The sequence below is a fragment of the Oncorhynchus keta genome, chromosome 19 (genome assembly GCF_023373465.1).
Source record: "Oncorhynchus keta strain PuntledgeMale-10-30-2019 chromosome 19, Oket_V2, whole genome shotgun sequence".
NCBI lineage: Eukaryota > Metazoa > Chordata > Actinopteri > Salmoniformes > Salmonidae > Oncorhynchus > Oncorhynchus keta.
Window position 1 is genome coordinate 58,483,916 of NC_068439.1, and position 25,501 is coordinate 58,509,416.

The 25,501-nt window shown below is 39.7% G+C and overlaps 2 protein-coding genes across 2 annotated transcripts in view; both read right to left on the bottom strand.

Annotated features, from left to right (window-relative positions):
• The window catches only part of LOC118397791 (snRNA-activating protein complex subunit 1-like), a 246,241-nt gene that overhangs the window by 38,444 nt on the left and 182,296 nt on the right, over window positions 1–25,501 (bottom strand). The window lies entirely within an intron of this gene.
• Window positions 1,769–24,172, bottom strand: ppm1ab (protein phosphatase, Mg2+/Mn2+ dependent, 1Ab). The gene is made up of 4 exons (XM_035794025.2): window positions 23,997–24,172; window positions 19,127–20,037; window positions 15,199–15,316; window positions 1,769–1,904 (listed from the first exon to the last, which is right to left on the bottom strand). Exons 2-4 carry the CDS (start codon window positions 20,012–20,014, stop codon window positions 1,813–1,815), a joined length of 1,098 nt encoding a protein of 365 aa, XP_035649918.2. The 5' UTR covers window positions 20,015–20,037; window positions 23,997–24,172; the 3' UTR covers window positions 1,769–1,812.

Sequence of the window (25,501 nt, forward strand, 5' to 3'; positions counted from 1 at the left end):
CTTATCTCTGACCTTTTTAACCTCTCTCTCCTCTTTGGGGAGGTTCCCATTGCTTGGAAGGCAGCCACGGTTCGTCCTTTATTTAAAGGGGGAGAGCAAGGTGATCCTAACTGTTATAGGCCTATTTCTATTTTGCCCTGTTTATCAAAAGTGTTGGAAAACCTGACTGGATTTCTTGATGTCTATAGTATTCTCTCTGGTATGCAATCTGGTTTCCGCTCAGGTTATGGATGTGTCACTGCAACCTTAAAGGTTCTCAATGATGTAACCATTGCCCTTTAATCTAAGCAAACTTGTGCTATTTTTATTGACTTGGCCAAAGCTTTTGATACAGTAGACCATTCCATTCTTTTGGGTCGGCTAAGGAGTATTAGTGTCTCTGAGGGGTCTTTGGCCTGGTTTGCTAACTACCTCTCTCAAAGAGTGCAGTGTATAAAGTCAGAAAATCTGCTGTCTCAGCCACTGCCTATCACCAAGGGAGTACCCCAAGACTCAATCCTAGGCCCTACGCTCTCCTCAATTTACATCAACAACATAGCCAAGGCAGTAGGAAGCTCTCTCATCTATGTATATGCAAATGATAGTCTTATACTCAGCTGGCCCCTCCCTGGATTTTGTGTTAAATCCTCTACAACAAAGCTTTCTTAGTGTCCAACAAGCTTTCTCTGCCTTTAACCTTGTTCTGAACACCTCCAAAACAAAGGTCATGTGATTTGGTAAGAAGAATGCACCTCTCCCCACAGGTGGGATTACTACCTCTGAGGGTTTAGAGCTTGAGGTAGTCACCTAATACATGTACTTGGGAGTATGGCTAGATGGTACACTGTCCTTCTCTCAGCACATATCAAAGCTGCAGGCTAAGGTTAAATATAGACTTCTTTTCCTGTATCGTAATCGCTCCTTTCACCCCCAACTGCCAAACTAACCCTGATTCAGATGACCATCCTACCCATGCTAGATTACGGAGACATAATTTATAGATCGGCAGGTAAGGGCGCTCTTGAGCGGCTAGATGTTCTTTACCATTCGGCCATCAGATTTGCCACCAATGCTCCTTATAGGACACATCACTACACTCTATACTCCTCTGTAAACTGGTCATCACTGCCGCAAGACCCACTGGTTGATGCTTATTTATAAAACCCTCTTAGGCCTTACTCCCCCCTATCTGAGATATCTACTGCAGCCCACACACAACACCCATTCTGCCAGTCACATTCTGTTAAAGGTCCCCAAAGCACAACTCTGTGTGCCTGTGCCCAATAATGTATGAACCATGTTATGATGCTGTCATGTTTTGTTGCTTCAATGTTATTGTCATGCTGTGTTGCTACCATGCTGTGTTCTCATGTGTTGCTGCCTTGCTATGTTGTTCTTAGCTCTCCCTTTATGTAGTGTTGTCTTGCTTATCGTAATGTGTGTTTTGTCCTATATTGTTTTTATTTATTTTTTATCCCCGCCCCTGTCCCCGCTGGCCTTTTGCCAGGCCGTCATTGTAAATAAGAATTTGTTCCTAACTGACTTACCTAGTTAAAGGTTAAATAAATAAATACAATTAAGCTTGAGACATCTGTGGCATTGTGTTGTGTGACAAAACTGCACATTTTAAAGCAGCCTTTTATTGTCCCCAGCAAAAGGTGCACCTGTGTCATGATCATGCGGTTTAATCAGCTTCTTGATATGCCACACCTGTGGATGGATTATCTTGGCATAGGAGAAATGCTCACTAAAAGGGATGTTGGAACATTTATGGGATTTTTTATTTCAGCTCACGAAACATGGAACCAACACTTTACATGTTGCATGCATATTTTAGTGTAATAAAGTCTTGTCGCTGCCGTTCCAGTGCTTTTCATAGTGTCGCTGATGCAGGTAAGGCAGAGACCCATATCCATCACTTTGTTCTGCAGAACACGGAAGAGCGCATCAGTTTAATTGAATATTCCACCCTAGGCCATGAGCAAAAAGCAAACAGGGTGGCGTCTCTTAATGGGTTGCTAACTGTAAAAAATAATTCAGCAAAGGCATGTATTAGTTCCACATAAACTCAGCAAAAAAAGAAACGCCCTATCACTGTTAACTGCGTTTATTTTCAGCAAACTTAACATTTGTAAATATTTGTATGAACATAAGATTCAACAACAGACGAACTGAACAAGTTCCACAGACATGTGACTAACAAATTGAATAATGTGTCTCTGAACAAAGGTGGGGTCAAAATCCAAAGTAACAGTCAGTATCTGGTTTGGCCACCAGCTGCAGTACATCGCCTCCTCATGGACTGCACCAGATTTGCTTGTCCTTGCTGTGAGATGTTACCCCACTCTTCCACCAAGGCACCTACAAGTTCCTGGACGTTTCTGGGGGGAATGGCCCTAGCCCTCACCCTCCGATCCAACAGGCCCCAGACGTGTTCAATAAGATTGGGATCCGTGCTCTTCGCTGGCCATGGCAGAACACTGATATTCCTGTCTTGCAGGAAATCATGCACAGAACAAGCAGTATGGCTCGTGGCATTGTCATGCTGGAGGGTCATGTCATGGTGAGCTTGCAGGAAGGGTACAACATGAGAGAGGAGGATGTCTTCCCTGTAACACACAGTGTTGAGATTGCCTGCAATGACAACAAGCTCAGTCCGATGATGCTGTGACACACCGCCACAGACCATGACAGACCCTCCACCTCCAAATCGATCCCGCACCAGAGTACAGGCCTCGGTGTAAAGCTCATTCCTTCGACGATAAACGCAAATTTGACCATCACCTCTGGTGAGACAAAACCGCAACTCGTCAGTGAAGAGCACTTTTTGCCAGTCCTGTCTGGTCCAGTGACAGTGGGTTTGTGCCCATAGGCGATGTTGTTTCTGGCGATGTAAGGCAGGTCCTCACCAGACAACAGGCCTACAAGCCCTCAGTCAAGTCTCTCTCAGCCTATTGCAGACAGTTTGAGCACTGATGGAGGGATTGTGCGTTCCTGGTGTAACTCAAGCTGTTGTTGCCATCCTGTACCTGTCCCCCAGGTGTGATGTTCGAATTTACTGATCCTGTGCAGGTGTTGTTACACGTGGTCTGCCACTGCGAGGACAATCAGCTGTCCATCCTGTCTCCCTGTAGCGCTGTCTTAGGCGTCTCACAGTACAGACATTGCAATTTATTGCCCTGGCCACATGTGCAGTCCTCATGCCTCCTTGCAGCATGCCTAAGGCACGTTCACACAGATGAGCAGGGACCCTGGGCATCTTTCTTTTGGTGTTTTTCAGAGTCAGTAGAAAGGCCTCTTTAGTGTCCTAAGTTTTCATAACTGTAACCTTAATTGCCTACCATCTGTAAGCTGTTAGTGTCTTAATAACCTTTCCACAGGTGCATGTTCATTAATTGTTTATGGTTCATTGAACAAGCTTGGGAAACAGTGTTTAAACCCTTTACAATGAGTTAAATTGGCTGCCTTAGACAAGCAACCCAATTCTGATATTTCTTTCTTTTGACCCATCTGACCAGCTCTGAAAAAGACTTGATGTGAAAAGAGCTGATGTGATTGGTCAAAAGACCAGTTAGTGGAAAACATTTCTGAATTGGGCTGCCTGTTAAAATGCAGGCAAAACACAGCCACGCTGACATCCCTGAGCAGTTTATATTTTCTCCTGCAGCTCAGTTAGGATGGTTAGCCAGATCCTCACAGCATGGCCCCGGGAAGATGTTTTGGGTTGGTAGTGGTTATCAGGGGATGCTGCAGCACCACTACTTCCCTCGGCTAAGACTCACAGTGCCAGGGTGACATGATACGCCATCCACAGATGAAATACCGTACCTGACCAAGCTTAAAGGAATATTCCGTTTCTTGAAAAAAAATGTGTAACCTCCCCTAATCTCTGTAAATTGGAAATGTATATTTTACAACAAAGACAACATGGACACGACCAGCGCTATATTTGATCTCAGAATGTTCAGTAAATAACTTTATTTCAATCATAGCAAACATCTAAAAATGACATCACATTTGTCTACATTTCTGATATTTGGATATACAAGTTCAAATAAATCCTTCAAACTAACTTTTAAGACCCTGGAATGAGCTTTCTGAAAACATCACCATCTTACATTTAAAGCTATAGACAACACAGTCTGTATAGATGGCAGGGGGAAGTCTTTTCAAATACATGTATTCCTTCATCTTACAAATGTTATGCATGTTCAATGAAAAGACAGTGCCTATTTCCTTTAGTGCTAAAAAGAGTTCATGACACAGAACCATTAATGGGTTTGTTCACTTACTTTTAGGCTGTTGTTTATTGACCCAGACAGATTTAAATACATAGTTGGGTATTTAGTTTGTTTCAGCAACCTCTTGACTAGCGTTTTAGAATTTCCAAAAAACTACTGCTTTTCCTAGGTAAAGCATTATTCAACAAAAACTATTTAACCAAAACGCATCCAATTGCTGTATCAAACACGACCTAACTGGAAGTATTGCTAACAGAGATTTGATTGGAGGAGAATGAAATCAGGTAGAAACTGCATTTAAGCAAATTCTTATGAAAAACAGATGTCTGAAGTACATTATATATGATATACTAAACCCAAATATTATATTATTACATACATTTAAATAATACTCCTAAAAAGTCTATGATGTAAAAAAAAAAGTTTTTTTTAAAGTCTACTGGCACATAGCACTTTATGTCAAGTAAAATAATAAAATAACTTGATTGTAAATAAAAAAGAAATGCTTACTTATGTGCTAGTGGCTGGTCAGGAATAACTCATTTTATTTTGGATTATTATAAGGAAAGAGTATTAATCTGTTTTCTGCATTTCTTATTCAAAAATGAATAACAGATCCCTTATAAAGAGTAGGAGAGGTGATCTGAAAGGCATAAGTGATCGTAGATCACTAGTCCTACTCAGAGACGTGGCTGTTATATTTCATGTATGTCCTCTGTTATTTGTGTAGTAGGCCTACTACTGTGGAGCCTGTGTTTTTCCACCACTCCAAACAAGAAGGGAAAAATAAATCTCTTATTATTATTCACAATGACAAAATGTTGCAGAGTGCACATACAGTATAAAAACTGTTTGGGTCGATCGACAACAGCCTAGAGAAGTGTAAAGAAATCATACAAATGTGTAATTTTGGTGAAACTAACCCTGAACAATGCTGCAGTAGAAGCGTACCAATCAAGACAGTTTTATTTAAGACAACAATAATAACAAAGAAAATAGCCTAATCAATTTCTTTCTTTGCATTAGTCGTGCTTTAAAAAATAAATGTATATATTTTGTGTAACTGAGTGCATGGACAGTCTACTATGAGTGTGAATGCAGGATACATAAATTATATTAATAAATACATTACATGAAATTCAATGAGTTATTGCTCAGAGGCATGTATAGGCCAATATGCAGCTAGCCATGTTCTAAATGAGGTAGGCCTAATTGCAGTCATAACAACAATCCCCTTGCTACGCACTAGATAGAAACCTTGGGAATGTGGCACCATCATTGTGCTAGTTGGTACATAGGATAAAACATTGATATGACAGCTTCCAAGAGCAACCAATCCATTTACACCACAGATCTCCAAAAAACACTGGCCAGCTTCAATGCTACATTTGCAAAATGGGATAAACACTAATAGCTCAATGATCATGGTCCCAAGAACCAATGGGCTGCGACAGAGCCAGAACACACGTGGGTAAAGCAGAGTTTTGAAAATGTGTCATACTCTGATCGGTTAGAGATGATCCAATCACCGATTTATTTTTAACAACACTCCTCATTTAGACATCACCACAAACGACGTCAAAGATGGCAGTCTCAGACTGAAGTATGCAGCAAATGATAAGGCAGCTGAAGAATTCTGATTTAGTCGTCAGGCAAAATATTGGTACCATTGACTTACATTGGATTTGTGCCACAAATGCTCAAAAGTTAGCATTTGGAAACAGTGGCCAGGTAAACAAAACTAAAGCATGGATAGCTGTCGAACCTTGTCCATAGACTGATCACAGGTTAAGGAAACCTATATAATTTTGTAATTTGGGCAAACTATCCCTTTAAGTTAAATGGAGCATTGTGTGTCAACTCTTTCTTATGCTTCTCTTATGAGAGTTTTGAGTAATGTCCGGCATTTTCCATGCACCAGTATCACAGATGAAACTATGAGACAGATATTTCACCAGATGTATAAATGTGAAGCATCCGCTTAGTGAGAGGAAGCCCAGTGGCAGGCAGTGGGAGAAGATGGAACAAAATGGATTTTGTCCGGCATTCTGATAATTTTCTAATCGGTGAAACATTTGATCTCAATGCAGTTTTCTGTTCCCAAAACTAGAATCTACTATGAACAGAGTGGACAAAGTTTTTTAGACTTTTACCCTTTGCCAAAATAAAAAATGAAAAGTGTTCTCGAAGGAGTGCCAAGACGAATTGCGTTATTGCACACGCGCACTTCACAGTGTAGGCGTTCCCTAACGGAAATACGCTAATTCATGCTAGAATGCGCCAATAGGATCTCGCTAGCTCATGCTTGGCTCTGCCCACCTCCTTGCTTGTTCTGCCCACTATGACTAATTTGTTCCCATTTGAAACGACGTACTGTGGTCTACCTTGGTTTAGTTATAAAAAAATCTTTGCCGGTATGCTCAGAACCAAAACATCATTAATCTACAATATACATGCATTCAGATGACAAGATATATGCTCAATCTGGTACAGTCCAGAAGTAGTCTGATTAATGAGGCTGCTCAAAGTTCGACTTAATATAGAAATAATACTGAAAGAAGATGAGTTAACTTAAAATAAAAGATTTGGGAACCCCTGAGGTTGGCAACACAAATGTAAGCCAATGTTAAATCATTGATGGAATTACAATCAATGTCAACCTGCAGTCTTGTAACACACAGGGCAGTTAAACAACATTCCTCTTAGTCTGATCTGTGAGTCTTGCTCTGACCTGAATATGGGACTGGAATGGGAACAGGAACTGGTGAGTAAAGTGAAGGGAGAACATAAATTAAGGATCTGTATCCAACTTTGTAAATGCCAGGTGGTATATCTATGTGACTGACACTTCTCCCTCCCTGTGCTATCAACGCTCCCTCCGTTACTACTGCCTTTCTCAACTGCCTCGACACCTTGGCCTATCAGCTGTGGAAGACCATCGCCAAGTCAAGACCTGCCACTGCAAGAACCCTGCAAATCATGCCTGAAATGAAAGGCCTCTCTGAAAATGAGCTTTCCTGACAATGACCAAAACAAAGAAGTTAGAATCGCCTAAAGAATGAAACTAACATCTGTTTCTCACTGGTCAGCCAATTACAACTGCTCTTGGACATGACAGTCCTCCCATTTTTACCTGCCCTGCAGCATCCCTAAAGCCTGGGAGGTTTTATGATAAGCTGACTGTGATCAAAACCAACAAAGCCCCAGGTTCCGAGGGTATGCCATAGCAGATCCTCCAAGAATTTACCTGCGAGTTGAGCCAACCCATGTCTGACATCCTCAACATATCATTCCAGCAGGGGAATTCCTCTCCCAGTGGAAGACATCACGGTCGAGCCAATCCCAAAGATACACCCCCTGTCAGTCGTAACAAAACCTTATATTTTGGGTTATGATCAAGACAGACAGTTGTGCTAAGCTCATCATACTCTTTAAGAACCAAAGGGTACATAACAATAATTTAAATAACCGTCAAACAGCTTTCCAAATCCCAAACTGTAGCTTTAGATGCTCCCAGGCTATTTACTTATTTTTCTTTGTATTGTTAGAATAAGTCCCTTGTCTGCCCCTTCATCAATGTATTTCTATAGGCCTATGCCATTTGTATGGTCATGGATTTCTGTTTGTTTTAGAATAGGGGTGTAAATTAACTTTGACGAAATCATGCAGGTGGGGGTTATTGTGTTCAGTGGAAAAACTAAACGCTATCAAGATAGAAACAGTCTTTGCAACAGGTTGAAACTATTAACTTTGTTAAATCGTGCAGTTGGTACCATGCATGCCAATGTACTACACTTCATGAATATATATATAATTTTTACTTTAAGATTGGGGACCAAGACGTTCATTCAAAAGGTAAAGTAGCCAAATGATGCACAGTTGACGTCAAACTGGAGAGGAAATTACGTTTTTCATTATGGTTGCCTGACATGCAAAAGTTCAACACAGTGTTTCCCCTAGGACTTTTTTCAGCAGTGGTGGCAAAGTTAACGGGTGGTGGCCGTGGCCAATGGCGTGGTTTTAGAGGCCCTCCAATTAGCCGCAGAGATAGCATTTAGCTTTTTTAAAACACATTTTCACCAATTCTACACATTTTGTCATGGGGCCCGAGAGAAAATGTACCGTTTTAAAGTTAATTTCCTAAAAATATAAAAATGTTTTATACACATTTGTTCTTATGCTATCGGAGTGACTCAAACATACGAAAATCAATGGGGGCCCCATTCCATGGCATTATTTGAATTTTAGATTCTTCCTGACTGTCTAGTTATACGTTTGGTGATTGTTAGTTCTCAAAGATGATCTCATAAACAAATACACTGAGTTTACAAAACATTAGGAATCGCTTCCTAATATTGAGTTGCACCCCCTTTTGCCCTCAAAACATCCCCAATTCATCGGGGCATGGACTCTACAAGGTGTCAAAAGTGTTCCACACGGATGCTGGCCCATGTTGACCCCAATGCTCACCACAGTTGTGTCAAGTTGGCTGAATGTCCTTTGGGTGGTGGACCATTCTCAATACACACAGGAAACCGTGAAAAACCCAGCAGCGTTGCAGTTCTTGAGACACTCAAACCGGTGCACATGGCACCTATTACCATACCATGTTCAAAAGCACTTACATATTTTGTCTTGCCTATTTACCCTCTGAATGGCACACACACAATCCATGTCTCAATTGCCTCGTCAGTGGAAAGAGCATGTTTTGTACAATTACTGTATATTGCTCCATTATATTTTCTACATACTTCATATCTCGCATTGGTCGTTTAAGTTAACACTGAAAATGTTCTAGCATCCCAAAATTATTTTTTTTTTTAAATATTCTAGTATTTATTTTTTTGCAGTGGCGGCCACGAATGCATATAGGGGAAACACTGATTTAACTTCAAAGCAAACCAGCAGACATACAGATACCAATGTAGAAATATAGCATCAGTCTCTGTGACACATTATGCTTGCTTAATTTATCTTAAAAACACAAAGTTGAAAATCTTTTAAAGGGACAATTCAAGATTTTGGCAATTACACCTTTTTCTACTTACCCAGAGTCAGATGAACTCATGGATACCATTTGTATGTCTCTGCATGCAGTTTGAAGGAAGTTTCTGGAATTTGCAATATCTCCAGAAATTACCTTCAACTTCATTCAAACTGCATGCAGAGCAGAGGATGTGAGTAGAGCGAGTAGCGGTGTGTGTATAATTTCGCAGAAGCATATTTAAAAAAATGCTCAGGTACCGCTCATCAACAAGCTCTGGGCATGCTCTGCCCAGCATTTTTTATTTCCTTTATGACTGTTCTTTTAATAAGACATATTCTATTGTATTTATTAAGCCTACCCCACCACTAATGAGCAGAGATATTGATATGACTCAACCAAGAAATAGGACACACTACCTGTGTAATTGATAGCAAGATAAGGAATGAGCACATTCAGCAGCAGAGATATTTAGATGTTTAAATAGGCTATTATTTAAAAAAAAAATAAGAGTAAGTTTGGAACAGTGTTAAAGTTGTCTATCAACTGTAAAATGTGAGCACAACAGAGCCACAGTTACAACTGATCATCAATAGATTAGAGAAAAAGCAAGTCTTTTTTTTTTTTTACACAGCAGCCGCATATCATAATATAATAATATATGCCATTTAGCAGACACTTTTATCATCAGGTAGGTAGGTCCTTGTTAAATAGCCTACGACATGTTATCGAAATGCTGAAGCTTCTTACAATATAGCCTACTTCAAAACCAAATGGTACATAGTTACAAAAGTAGATGGGGTGTTTGCTAAATCATCTTTCTTTTTTTCTGTGAGCGCTGAGTGATTTTGTTTTACGGAGTGGGGAAATGACATTGTGTGCTGGCACAGTGTGCAAATACCAACTTTGTGAGCGATGATTGGGATTTCCAACGACTCTGCTCACATACTTTGATGCAGAGACATAAAAATGGTATCCATGAGTTGCCTCTGGGTAAAAAAAAAAAAATGGCTTAATTGCCAACATCTTGAAATATCACCTAGAGAAAAAAAAGTGTTTGACAAACTTGTCCTTCTTGTGCAAATAAAATGGATGACTAAGTCAAACATATGCATGCAGAACAAGGTAGCCTACTCCACACTAAGGCAAAGGTATGACACACTAGTGAATTCATTGTCTTAATAAGAAGTATAGGACAAGACACAGCCAAACACCTCTGATCAACCTTTCAGACATTGTAATATTTGTTTGTTCTATGGTTGGCATATGTGGTATGTGAGGCAAGAATTTGTATTTTTGCTCCAGGAGGTGCCGATTCAAACCGCTAGGGGAACTTGATTTATTTTGTATTTTATCTGAAATAATAACTTGCTTTCATCAGGGAAGGGTTCTAAATTTGCAAAAATGGAATTAACTTAATGTGAAAAAGTATATAAATACAGGGCACATCAAGTTGTGTTACCTTTTAGTAATAAATTGTGTTTGCTATTCAGTGAAAAAGCTAATTATTATTGCTCAAAATATTAGATCATTAATAAGGACATTTTAAAACAAGGCCCAACTTCACCAAAGAAAGTGAAGGCCCACTATTGAAAGAGTAAAGCAACTATTTGTTTATGCTTGCTGTTATTTATTAAATCACTTAAAGCAATCTCTGGTCTAATATAGAGTGCCTATGGAAAGTTCTCAGACCCATGGACTTTTCCCACATTTCGTTACATCCTTATTATAAAATGGATTATATAAATCAAAATGCTCAGCAATCTCCACACAATACCCCATGACAAAGCGAAAACAGATTTTAGCAAATTCATTAAAGATTAAAAAACTGACATCACATTCACATTAGTAGTCAGACCCTTAACTCAGTACTTTGTTGAAGCACCTTTGGCCTTGAGTCTTCTTGGGTATGACGCAACAAGCTTGGCACACCAGTATTTGGGGAGTTTCTCCCATGCTTCTCTGCAGATATTCTCTATTTCTGTCACGTAGGAAAGGGAGCGTTGCTGCACAGCTATTGTCAGGTCTCAATTTCATCAACCTCATGGCATGGTTTTTGCTCTGACATGCACTGTCAAATGTGGGACCTTATATAGACAGGTGCGTGCCTTTCCAAACCATGTCCAATCAATTGAATTTACCACAAGTGGGATCCAAGGATGATCATGGAAACAGGATGCACCTGAGCTCAATTTCGAGTCTCAGAGCAAAGGGTCTGAATACTAAGATACGAGTTTAGTTTTTTTAATGAATTTGCAAACATTTCTAAAAACCTGTTTTCACTTTGTCATTATGGGGTATTGTGTGTAGATTTTTTAAATCAATTTTAGAATAAGGCTGTAATGTAACAAAATGTGGAAAAACTCAGAGGTCTGAATACTCTCCGAAGGCACCGTATACTCTACACTTATCCAAACTGAAATTCGGACAATTAATTTAGAATTAAAAGGCACATGCTTTTAAATGGAATTACTGGAGACTGAAAGCACAATTGTATTAAAAGTATTTGAGCAAATGTATGGCCATCAGAGGGCAGACATTAAAAGAGGGAGTTAAAAAGTTCATAGCTACATATATGTATGCCTGAGTTCAACAGCACTTGGCCCGAAGATAGTCAAAAATGGCAAAACTACATAGTAAGAAAAAGCTAGCTCCAAATTATGTTTTTGTAAGCATTTTCTTCTGGGAGTTTATTTTTAATTGACCTTCCGCAAATGACATGCTATGATTTATAGCATGATAATATGACAGCATGTAGGCTAAAATTAAGACTTCAGAATAGATAGCCACAGGGAAAACCATACAGAACCATATTTGATTTCAAGAATTTCCCTGCCATCGAGTAGCCGTGCAGCTTTTAAAATAGCTGAGACACGCCTTTGGCGCATGAGAATGCGTACATACGCTACTTTTTGCATTTATTTGTAAATACCCTGTGTAATTAAATATCTGTACAGAGACTTTTGAATATGTGCTAGAGGGGAAAAGCATGTGAATGCATGCATCCATAATGACATCCAGCATTACATTTATTATGAGGTCAGTAAGTAAGATGGGGATGTTTGTAAAACATTCTTACATCTTAAAACCAAAGTTTAGCCTACTGTCTGTATTTAATGTTTTAATTGTGTTAAATTGAACGCAGTATAGGTGTCACAGAAGTTCAGTGATGCAGGCTCTATTATTGTTAAAGGATAAGATCACTTTAGTTTTTTTCACCAAATCTGTATTTTGGATGTAAATGACATGTTATAGAAGTACCCTGACACTTTTTTTTGCAATTTACTTGTTATTAAGAAACTTACGCCACCAGCGATATAATTCCTCATGCTCATTCAGCAAATGCAGGGACATGATAAAACATGAACAAAGGCTCCCACACCTAACGACTTGGTTTTTAAAATGATATGAGCAAAACGCATTCCACTTTACTTGGAATGGCAAGCCAGACAAAATTAAAGGCCTATTTATAATAATAATAATAATAATAATCTGGTCCTTCTGTGGCTCAGTTGGTAGAGCATGGCGCTTGTAACGCCAGGGTAGTGGGTTCGATTCCCGGGACCACCCATACGTAGAATGTATGCACACATGACTGTAAGTCGCTTTGGATAAAAGCGTCAGCTAAATGGCATATATTATTATTATTATTATTATTATAAAGGCCTATTTATATAATGAATATTCAGAGGGCAGTAAGTAAGAAATAGTTCACCCAGAGTTCAATAACAGCCTTTTTCCCTTCATTCACATTACAACCTCTCACTTTCGGTTATTTGAAAATGAAATCTCCAAAATAATGCTATTTTTAAAACAAGCAATATAAAAAGATGGTTGAAATTTCAGCTTAATCCACCAGAAAAGACACACCAAATATATATATATATAGGGGGAAAAAATATATATAATCTTTGTAAATTATATAATAAATAGGACTGGTGCAGTTGTCACACATGCAGTTAACAAACAATATATGTAAATGTCTGCTCTATCCAAAATTACAAACAACTGATTGCAGCATTACCCCCAAAATGGAGGAGACAAGTTGGAAAGGGAGGAAGGTACAAAACTTGTCTGTCAGTCCTGCATTTAAAGACCAAAATTGGCTGAAGAAAAATCTGATAAATAAAAGCGCGTATCAGTTTAATTTATGGACAAAAAACATGGACAGCTGCGCCATACAGGTTTCAAAATAGCTTGGAGGAGATTTTCTATGTACCGATTCTATGGCACGTGGTCTATGAACTGATACACAAAATGACACCAGATTAAAAACAGTTTTTCAATGTAAATTATTATACAACAATTTTGCAACCAATAGAATGTTATATGTATGGGGGATACACAAATGGCAGCTCTGCAGATTTTGCTGCGAAGAGTCATCCATAATCATTAGATTACTTCTTTTGGTACTGCCCACATGGAGCTTGTTTTTGGTTGCAGGTTCAGGAATGGCAGAAAAATTGCAACATTTAATTGGAGCCAACTCTGCAAATAGCACTGCTGGGTGTTTTAAAAGTCAGAGTCAATAGTCCTTCTCTTTACTTATTTGAGCTGTTCTTACCATAATGTGGTCTTTTACCAAATAGGGCTATCTTCTGTACACCACCCCTACCTTGTCACAACACAACTGACTGGCTCAATCACATTAAGAAGGAAAGAAATTCCACAAATAAACAAGGCACACCTGTTAATTGAAATGCATTCCAGGTGACTACCTTATGAAGTTGGTTGAGAGAATACCAAGAGTGTGCAAAGCTGTCATCAAGGCAGAGGGTGGCTACTTCGAAGAATATAAAATAGATTTTGAATCGTTTAACACTTTTTTGGTTCGTACATGATTCCATGTGTTATTTCATAGTTTTGATGTCTTCACTATTATTCTACAATGTAGAAAATAGCACAAAAAAATAAAAACCCTTGAATGAGTAGGTGTGTCCAAACTTTTGACAGGTACTGTATATATTTACAAAAAATATATATGGGGGATTGGAAATCATGCAGACAATTACATTGCTAGAAACCACAATATATCTGCAATATTAAAGCAGTAAAGTGACTATGCGCAACATTACATTCTCCGGCGATACTTCTCTGTGTAGCCCGCACATGCGCACACGGAAAAGTATAGCTCGAGTCACACAACATGGAATATAACGTTGCGGATACATTTCGGAATGACACAATTGCATGTGTATAACATTTAAAGACCTGCATCACTATACGGCGTCACTTTTAAAAGGATGTATTTAGGTGTTTTGGAGCCTTTGTTCATGTTTTATCATGCCCCTACAACTGCTGAACAAACATGAGGAAGTATAATCGCTGGTGGGACATGTTTCTCAAAACATTAACGTACATCCAAAACACAGATTTGGTTAAAAAAAAATATTTAAGAAAGAGAACCTTTGTTCATGTATGTAGTAATATAACCTGCCCAGTAGATGGCATGGTTTACGCATATTCAAAGCACAGGTAATCTAGATTCTTAACATTTTTATATGTAGATCAGAATGGTCCTTTCCTACCTATTTCAGAAACACTGGCCCAAAAAAATATGTTGGATTTATATGATCCTGGAATGCAAAATAAGGGATTACAGAATCCGTATCATTCTGATCAAGATTAAATGTTTTGAAAAAACAGATCCAGAAGATACAATATTGAGCTTGCTTCATTGGAAAAGCTGTGAGAAAAAATACATTTTGACAATGAATATGTTATAATATATATATATGTTAAGCATTCTAAAGTTAACATTTGCTAAATTTCCCTTGAGGACATTTTAAGTCCAGGATAAACCATATTAAAAAGTATGTTGCCTATAAAGACACTCAAGTGCCTTCACACTTAAAATTGGGGTTCTGTGAGTAGTTTTATATTTAGTTTCTGTTTTGGTAAGTAATAAGTACTACCATAAGTTTACGCAACAACAATCGGTGTCTCGCTCTTTTGAAATGTGTAACATAACTCATTTCTTTTTAGATGCTCCACCTTCTACCCTGCTCTGCAGGTACTTATCCAGCTCTGCCTGTCTCTTCACAGCTTCTTGCGAGATCTTGGGAGCACCTGGGAAACACACCAGCACCACACTCATGTTGTCCCGGCTTCCCTGTTCAGAGAGGAGAGTTGAGCAGAGGAAATGCAAGTTACGCATTTTGCTATAAAACATGCTTTTGTAAAAACTCTGAAATTATGCTTATTTGAGTGGATTTACATGGACATACTGTATGTAGCGTGAACAAAATCACAAGACGTCTCTTGAATGCTTTCAATTGCCCTTTCTCCAAGCCCCGCCCCAGAATTTTGGGCAACCAACCGTAGCTCTCTAAAGGATAGCAACGACTGACACCTCAGACAAGCTCACATTTCGATGGCATGAAAGCCAGAGGGCTATGGCAAAAACAAAAATCCCCAAAAATGTACGTTTGAATTGCTAAATAATTTAACAGTGCACCAGGAGTACTTGCTACTGTGATTCTTGGAAAGCAGAGCCTGTATTGTATTGTTTTCAAATCTGAAATTATACATTTGTTACATTATTTGCTAGCTCAGCTGGTCTCATTGACAACATGTTGATACGCTAGTTAGCTAGCCACGTAATGTAACTTGTTTTCTCAAAATGTTAGCTAAGTTAGCAATGTTATGAATACAACTCCCATCTGCTATCACCGTCACAACACGATTTGAGAGCACTAGTTAGCTCCAAAAGTGGTTATAGCTTTGACTGAATGCTTACAGTGAATTGTGAAGCCATTCAGTGCCAAGTTACACGACAAACATACTTTTAAGTTACCGTGAAGCAACTTTAATGACAGTCCACCACAACTTACCAGAGACTTTCCTGATTAGAAAGGGGTAGTCTGAGTTTAATTTATTTGTGTATTAGAAGCACCGTTTCACCAGTGCTTGAATTGGGCTTTCTGGGAAAATGTTGTCCGAGGTTGCAAGGGGGGCGGGCCTTAGTAACTCTAGAACGTAATAAATTCAAGGCATATATTACATATAAAGCACATTACATTTTCTAACAGTTCATTCAAAACGTCAGGCCAATGTTTAAGTTGAATTTGTGTGGAGAGGAGTGCACATTTAAATAAAAAAGGACATAGAATTGGGATTGAAAGCAGGGTTAACACGCCTACTCTCGCGACAAATGCCATCGGATCTTTAGTGAAGAGTGGAGGGCCCGCAAACACTACTTCCAACAGCAGTGGGTCCCGTCCTATGATTGACCAGGCCCAACACTGCTTAGCAAGACAGCAGTGGGATGCAGGGTAGTATGGCTGCTGGACGTCTATATTGATATCTGATTTTACAAGTATTGAAATTGAAGCTGGCAAACACTTGAATTTATCTTGATAGCTGTGTGAGGTACCACTAACTATCTGTGCTTGACTGTCTGGCTGATTTACAATCATTATTTAACTGAGCCATTTACACTTAACAAAAATATAAACGCAACATGTAAAGTGTTGGTCCCATGTTTCATGAGCTGAAATAAAAGATTCCAGAAATATTCCATATGCACAAAAAGCATATTTCTCTCAAATGTAGTGCACAAATTTGTCTACATCCCTGTTAGTGAGCATTTCTTTGCCAAGATAATCCATCCACCTGATAGGTGTGGCATATCAAGAAACTGATTAAACCGTATGATCATTACACAAGTGCATCTTGTGCTGGGGACAATAAAAGGCCACTAAAATGTGCAGTTGTATCACACAACACAATGCCACAGATGTCTCAAGTAGAGGGAGTGTGCAATTGGCATGGTGAATGCAGGAATGTCCACCAGAGCTGCCAGAGAATTGAATGTTAATTTCCCTACCATAAGCCGCCTCCAACATTGTTTTAGAGAATTTAGCAGTACGTCCAACTGGCCTCACAACCGCAGACCAGGTGTGTGGGTGAGCGGTTTGATGATGTCAACGTTGTGAACAGCATGCCCCATGGTGGAGGTGGGGTTATGGCATGGGCAGGCATAAACTATGGACAACGAACACAATTGCATTTTATCAATGGCAATTTGAATGCACAGAGATACTGTGACAAGATCCTGAGGCCCATTGTGAGGACAATTTTTTAGATGCATATCTGTATTCCCAGTCATGTGAAACACATAGATTAGGGCGTAATGAATTTATTTCAATTGACTGATTTCCTTATATGAACCGTAACTCAGTAAATTCTTTGAAATTGTTCCATGTTGCGTTTATATTTTTGCTCAGTATACTAAAAAACAATACAGTCTGCAGCAAATCACAAAGTTGCTTTGTAGTCTAGTCACTAAACCTCGAGTCGAGTCCCAAGTCCCCTGTGCTCGAGTTACGAGTCCCTATGGTTAAGTCAGAGTCGAGTCCAAGTCTTAGTCACCAATGGTTGAGTCACGAGTCCCTATGGTTAAGTCCGAGTCGAGTCCAAGTCTTAGTCACCAATGGTTGAGTCACGAGTCCCTATGGTTAAGTCCGAGTCGAGTCCAAGTCTTAGTCACCAATGGTTGAGTCACGAGTCCCTATGGTTAAGTCCAAGTCTTAGTCACAAATGGTTGAGTCACGAGTCCCTATGGTTAAGTCCGAGTCGAGTCCAAGTCTTCGTCACCAATGGTTGAGTCACGAGTCCAGTCAAGAGTCCCTATGGCTGAAGCCCAGTCCCAGTGCTCGAGTCCTGGTCCAAGTGCTCAAGTCTGAGTGACTTGTTCTGAGTTTTGAAGTTCGACGTGGTTCCGGTCTCTTCTATTTTTCTGTTACATATTTGACATTGCGCCACAATTTTTGCACCATCGGTTGAAAAACTTTTGAAAGCTAAACTAATGATTTGGCGTGCTTTAGACATATTTGGCATTTTGGTTACTGCTGTTTTTTTGCTCGCTCGTACTGCCGTGTTGCTGTCTCGATGCTCGTCTGTTGCTAGATTCGCGCCTCTATTGATTTGGCTCGGATTTGGTATAAGAAATCTACCAGAACTTACTAGTATCCGGCTGGTGGGAAGATTTTCATGAAAGCATTGAAGTAATGCAAATATTTTTCTCCTGCTGGCCAATGGTCATAATTGCCTGCAATATTCAATAGCTTATGAAACAAATACGTCCTTCATACACAAGCTCACACACATTACATTTTTTATATAATGTTGAAGTTATGTCAAATCAATAATGATGTTTTGAAGGGATGAATGGTATCTAAACAGAATTGGCTATTGCTCCTGTTAGATTTACCAGATTACTATTTACATTAATTGTAACATGCTATCAGCTACTTTTTTGTAATCGGCAACTGATATATGTGTTTTTTAATGCAGAGGGAAAACTAACAGGAGTCCTGTCAGAAACTGTCTATGGTATGCAGGTGGGAAATTGGGAGGGTAGAGTGAGACAACAAATTCAAAGACAGTCTACTTTTCGATACTCAAGGGAGGAGAGAGACAGACTGTTGTTTTACTATTAAACTCAATACTATTGTTTTCAATTTCGTAAAACAGTTTGTATTTCTTAACCAGGCAAAGATATATAGTAGGCTGGTGCCCGGTGGTTGCGGGAAGCAAAAGAGTAGCTTGCGCGATGTGTAGCTTTTGATCGAAGGCGGAGCGAAGCCTGCCTGTCTGCAAACACACATTGCTTGCTTGCCCCACAGCTCACCAACTGATTTGGGCTGTGTGTCGCGCATCCTTCCCACTGCTAGAGAACAGAACCCTCACTCCACCCAGTAGTGCTAATATTCTGCTTATCATAGTAGCCTATCCAGTTCAAGTGCAAATACAAGTGACAAGAAGTCATGTAAATCCAGGAAAACTCTTGGACTCGAGTTGGCCCATAGTGTTCCATCTCTGGGAAATATGCTGTAGTAGCCAATTCAACAGCAAAGCACACTTAAGTAGACTATTCAAATCTCCTCTCCATTGTAAAATCTTATCTAGCTGACCTTACCTTGTATAAACATGTGTCAACAATCTCATTGCACACTCTCTCCAAGTCCTCTGTCACCTCTAGACGTAAACGCACAAAGTCACATAGCTCCTCATTGGCCATCACGTCCCAGATGCCATCACACGCCAAAACAACAAACTCATCCTCCGCCTCAGATCTTTCAATCTCATACACCTCTGGCTCAGGCGACACAAGCTGCTCTGTGGGGCCCTTGCCATGTACACATTTATAGTCAAAGTCACCAAGGGCCCGAGACACAGCTAGCGAGCCATTAACACGTTGAATCATGACAGAGCCACCGGCATTCTGGATGCGCTCCTTTTCCAATGGATTGCTGGGCTTGTGATCCAGCGTAAAGAAATGGACCCGGCCTCCCCTGCTGAGGAGTGCCCGTGAGTCGCCACAATTAATGAAGTACATGTGGCGAGGTGAGATCATGACTCCCACTGCAGTAGAGCCGCTGCGGTCCGCACCATGCTTACGCTCCGAGATAACTCGCATCTGCTCATCAATCTGCAGGAAGCCAGTGCGAATGCCACTCTTCACACTCTCCACTGATGGCCCGGGTCCATGTCTGTCCAGAATTGCCCTGCCCCCCTCTTCTCCACCTCCTGGTCCTGCACCCCCACCCCTGAAATCTGGGTTGCTGGTGATGTGCTCTAGCAAGTGCTCGCAGCAGTAGCGGGCCACCTGAGAGCCAGCATGGCCATCATACACAGCAAAAAAGGACCAGGGGTTGAGGCCATGGGGCAGGCCAATGACAGCCGTGTGTGTATCCTCCATCTCTACCCGCCAGCCCTGCATGCTGCTCAGGCCATATCGTAGGCCGTTTCCTTCTCCGTGGGCATTGAACTTCTCCATCTTTGGCTTGTCTAAAAATGCCCCCATTTCTTTTTTTGGGTAGCTTTATCCTATAAAATGACAACAAGAGAAATGTGCTAATCAATTAAGTTGCCTTTGCAGAACAATCAAAAAAATGTAAGTGATCATGTTTGTAACTATTTCTTTCCTATGACTGTCTAGGCCAGAGGCCAGATTTACTTTTGTGGTAGCACAAACATTATTTCTTCTTTGCCTAGAAGGCAATTACTGCTGAGCAGAAATTTGTCAGTAAACATCTGTCTAACGATTAACATGCATGTAATAGTTTTGATGTGTGTGCAATGTTAATGCACAGCACAATCACATTCTTCTCTTACTACTGACAACGGTCTGTAAATCAAACATTCAATTGAACACTGTCATTCCACGTTCACGCAGTCTGATTAAACAGGCTGTAATACAAAATTAATCGGTACAGTATATACAGCCTGAAACGTATGCCTGCAAAATCATATAAATGTTTCTTACAAGCCAGAATGTTGAATAAAATTACATTTAAACTTACTCTTCTGGTTGTCTTTGCGGTTTGCCCTTCAACTGGCCAAAATTCTTTACAAAATATTCACAGGAAAGTATTGTATAGTTTTATATTGGATATTTGTTTCCCTCTCGCCAATAGATATTGAACCAAGCATGCCATGACAATAGTATATTCTGATTCAGGGGAGGCTGGAGAACAATCCACACATTTTTTGTTTTGAATTTAAAAACATTTTGAAGATTGAAAAAGGTTGATTGTTCTCCATCCTCTCCTGATTCAAAATATACCATTTTCATTGTCTTGTCATGCTTGGTTCAAAAGCTATTAATTATAGAACCAAATATCAAACATTAAACTTTCTCTCATCAATAGCTAGTGAACCAAGCATGTCATGGCAATGAAAATTGTATATTCTGAATCTCTTCATATTTATACATTTTTTAAATAAAAAAAGTCTGGATTGTTCACCATCCTCCCGATTCAGAATATACCTTTTTCATTATCATGGCATGCATGGTTCAATAGTTATAGATGGGTTAGCTGACAACATCACGAAAATGATGTGTGTGCTTCCAAGGGGCAGAAGTCAGCATGTTGTGATTCTGGATGGCCAGCAAGAATGACAAGAAACTGCCATGTGGGGAATCGTATATTAAAAAAAAAAACATTATTTAACTAGGCAAGTCAGTTAAGAACAAATTCTTATGACGGCCTACACCGGCCAAACCTGGACGACGCTGGGCCAATTGTGTTCGCCGCCCTATGGGACTCCCAATCATGGCCGGTTGTGATATAGACCTGGATTCGAATCAGGGTGTCTGGAGTGACGCCTCTAGCACTGAGATGCAGTGCTTTAGACTGCTGCGCCACTCGGCTTGATTAATCTTGTTATTGATAGCATGTCTTGTTTTGAGGTGTCTTGACTGATTTCAGGTCAATGCAAATATGGCTAAAATTCACTAGCTAGCTAACCAAAACCTGTAATGATGTACACTACATGACCAAAAGTATGTGGACACCTGCCAGCCGAACATCTCATTTCAAAATCATGGGCATTAATATTGAGTTGGTCCCCCCTTTGCTGCCATAATAGCCTCCACTCTTCTGGGAAGGCTTTCCACTAGATGTTGGAACATTGCTGCGGGGACTTGCTTCCATTCAGCAACAAGAGCATCAGTAAGATCGGGCACTGATGTTGGGCAATTAGGCCTGGCTTGCAGCCGGCGTTCCAATTCATCCCAAAGACGTTCGATGGGGATGAGGTCAGGGAACTGCGCAGGCCAGTCTAATTCTTCCACACCGACCTCGACAAACCATTTCTGTATGGACCTTACTTTGTGCACAGGGACATTGTCATGCTGAAACAGGAAAGGGCCTTCCCCAAACTGTGCCACAAAGTTGGAAGTACAGAGTAGTCAAGAATGTCATTGTATGCTGTAGCGTTAAGATTTACCTTCACTGGAACTAAGGGGCCTAGAGGGAACCATGAAAAACAGACCATTATTCCTCCTCAACCAAATTATAGTTGGCACTATGCATTGAGGCAGATAGAGTTCTCCTGGCATCCACCAAACCCAGATTAATCCGTCGAACTGCCAGATGGTGAGGTATGATTCACTGCTCCAGAGTCCAATGGCGGCGACCTTTACACCACTACAGCCGAATCTTGGCATTGTGATCTTAGGCTTGTGTGCTTCTGCTTGGCCATGGAAACCAATTTCATGAAGCTCCCGACTAACAGTTATTGTGCAGACGTTGCTTCCAAAGGCATTTTGGTGAATGTTGCAACCAAGGACAGACGAGTTTTACGCGTTACGCGTTTCAACACTCGACCGGTCCTGTTCTGTGAGTTTGCGTGGCGCTCCTAGACGTTTCCACTTCACAATAACAGCACTTAACGTTGCAGCTCTAGCAGGGCAGAAATTTGACAAACTGACTTGTTGGAAAGGTGGCATCCTATTATAGTGCCACGTTGAAAATCACTGAGCTCCAGTAAGGCCATTCTACTGCCAATGTTTGTCTTTGGAGATTGCATGGCTGTGGGCTTGATTTTATACAGGGTTTGGCAGAAATAGCCGAATCCTCTAATTTGAAGGGGTGTCCACATAGCTTTGTTAATATAGTGTATTTGAGAGACAAGTGCTCATTGTGCAAATGTATTTATGTTTTCAATAATTGGAGACTAAATAAAGCTCACATGTTGTCAACAATCTAAGCCAACCCCATCTGTTTTGCCCCATAGTTACAAATGGCTCAGTTTTGTTGCTAAACAACCAACATGATGACTATTGACAAGAGAAAAAATACTAACTTTGACTGGGTGCTGAACCAACCATATACAGTGGGGGTCAAGAACTACAGGAAACGTATGATCTCTGTAATTGCAAACAAAGGTTTCTGTACCAAAAGTTCTGATTTTCTGATGTATCAAATACTTATGTCATGCAATAAAATGCTAATTAATTACTTTAAAATAATACAATGTGATTTTCTGGATTTTTGTTTTAGATTCCGTCTCTCACAGTTGAAGTGTACCTATGATAAAAATTACAGACCTCTAGATACTTTGTATGTAGAAAACCTGCAAAATCGGCAGTGTATCAAATACTTGTTCTCCCCATTGTACCTACTGGCTCTCTAAAAAGTCAGGTAAACAATACTTTCCAGTAGATATTTTGTCTGAATTTTCAAGCAGCTGAAGGACAAACTGCACAGACCATTGGTAGAGAAAGTTTAAACGTAATTGTATTCAAAACTATGTCTTGTAAGGGACATTAACACGATTTTGCAGGCATATGTTTCAGGCTGTGTATAACAGCCTGTTTAATCAGACTACGTTCACAGCATCCTGAATGCACCGCTAGATAGGTGGAGGTTGATGGGAGATGGGTGGGATAAATGGATGATGGGAAGTTGGAGGGATTTAAGGATAAAAACGGGTTATAAATGTTTATGGATGTCAGGTTTGAGGGGTTAATGGTTGGATAGAGATTGGAGGGTTATGCTTGATGGATGACAAAGCTTAAGCATACAGTTTAATAAGTAGCTAGCTATGATATTAAAACTGAATAACAGAATATAGGCCTAGCATACACCTAGTGGTGTGTTCTTGATTAAACAAATATACTGATGATGTAATGCACAGCTTCAAATCAAGTTAAAAGTAACGTAGTTAGCAAACGTTAGCTAGCTAATGTTGCTCTCATCATGACTTGTAATGTATTGACAATTAAATACCTAGCTAAGTACCTAGCTTTGAGACGATTTCGAATGCATTTTGCCCCACTGCTTAGTAGCTCGCTAGCTACATTTAACTCTTGCATGGAAATATTACATCACAAGCTGCTTTGTCACAACGCCCCTAGCTAGCTCTAGCTAGCCGATTAGCTAGCTATCTGACGTAAGTTAGTAACCTTACGTTGTAAGGTAGAGCTAGCAAGCTACCTTGGTTGGCATGCAACAACAAAGATGCTGCGTAACGCTAACTAAAATGAACTAGCTACTTACCAAATCCTCTAGTACCTATAGATATAACGTTAATGAACTCTGGCAGGTAAACAAACTGTTAACTTATTGGTTAAAACGCTAGCTAAAGTAGAATCTAGAAAAACAGATAGTAGTGGAATAGTGTGAATGAAACGCGACGTCAGTGCCTTGACCACCGTCAAGTGAGTAGCTTTAGCGATGAGGGGCAATAGGCGGTTCGTCTTCAGAATAAAAGTCCCACATTGAACCCAATGACGTTTAACCTATTGTCTTACGTCAGATAACCTGCACTGAGAAGGCTTATGACTCATTTTGCTGCATCTTTATTGGCATTGTATTCATGTAAGAAAACTGTGTCAAGACATCAGTAGATTTAGAATTGAGCACATTTAGGAATATCTTACACTATTGTGGAGAGGTGTACTGCTTGGATTCTTTACCTACGATATAAATAAGATTAAACATTTTTATGTAATTAATTTTATTATTCTTTTGGCCAAATTTCATTTACACAAATGTAAATTTACAAACAAAAAAAAACAAATTTTCTTACCTTACAAAAATTAATCGAACTGTATTTTAAGACAATTAAATACTCTACAAACAAAAAAGCTGTTAGAATTATAAGGTTCTTGTGAAATGTGATATTGTACCCCCTAGCCTAATTGTCCATTGTATATTACTCATATATACTTGTGTTCCCACATGTACTTCCTGTATTGATTTGTTGTTAATAAAAAAAAAAGACTAATTTAATCAATATACACATTGACTCACTTTTAATAAATAATTCATAAAAATTAAAGGCATGTAAAATAAATAAAAACATTTTAAGACCAATAATGAAAAATACAATGTTGAAACTGGTATGTTCAGAATATTGGCCTGTAAATGAAAAAAAGTGCTTTGTAAAGTAGCATTCAAAGTACTCAGTAGAGTCTGTACAACAGATACAGTGGCATGATTTGAATGGGTGATCATGTTGCCAAGGAAACGGGTTTCCTCCATTCGAATGCAAAATCTATCATTTGCATTCTGGAAAATCTGAAGAAAGATTTAGAATAGCTGCCAGTGGGCAGCTGGAAGCTGTAGTTGGAGAAGGCTACTGTGGTCCAGTGTGCCAGCTCACAATCATGTGGAGGAGGCTACAGCGTATCTCAAGGGAATTATTACGTGGAATATAATCAACGGACATAGGGGTTGATTCATTTCACGTCAGAGCAAATCAAGTCTGACATTTTTAAGTGGAAATTACAAACTTTAGAAGCTTTATAAATCCTTGAATACACTACAAGTTAGCCTAGCGTTGGTGCTCCTATAAACAGACTACTACAGTATAGGCTAGTGGATCTATGAAATCAGGCTGGTTTAGACTCAAAATAATTTGCTCGCTTGTTAGTAATGCAGTAGTATAAAGCTGTCATTTACAATCAACAATGTAGTTATGAACACAAGTGGTCTGATTTGTTTTTGAGTAACAGAGCGAATGTTTAGTCCATTCACACTTTTCTGCTGATGGAATAATG

What these genes read in the sequence shown, in the direction of transcription:
- ppm1ab (XM_035794025.2), bottom strand. Translation starts at nt 20,014, where the DNA reads ATGGGGGCATTTTTAGACAAGCCAAAGATGGAGAAGTTCAATGCCCAC. An exon ending in TTGACACATGTTTATACAAG is followed by an intron (nt 15,317 to 19,126) that starts GTAAGGTCAGCT and finishes CTCTCTGAACAG; the next exon opens with GGAAGCCGGGACAACATGAG. An exon ending in CCTGCAGAGCAGGGTAGAAG is followed by an intron (nt 1,905 to 15,198) that starts GTGGAGCATCTA and finishes CGTGTTCTGCAG; the next exon opens with AACAAAGTGATGGATATGGG.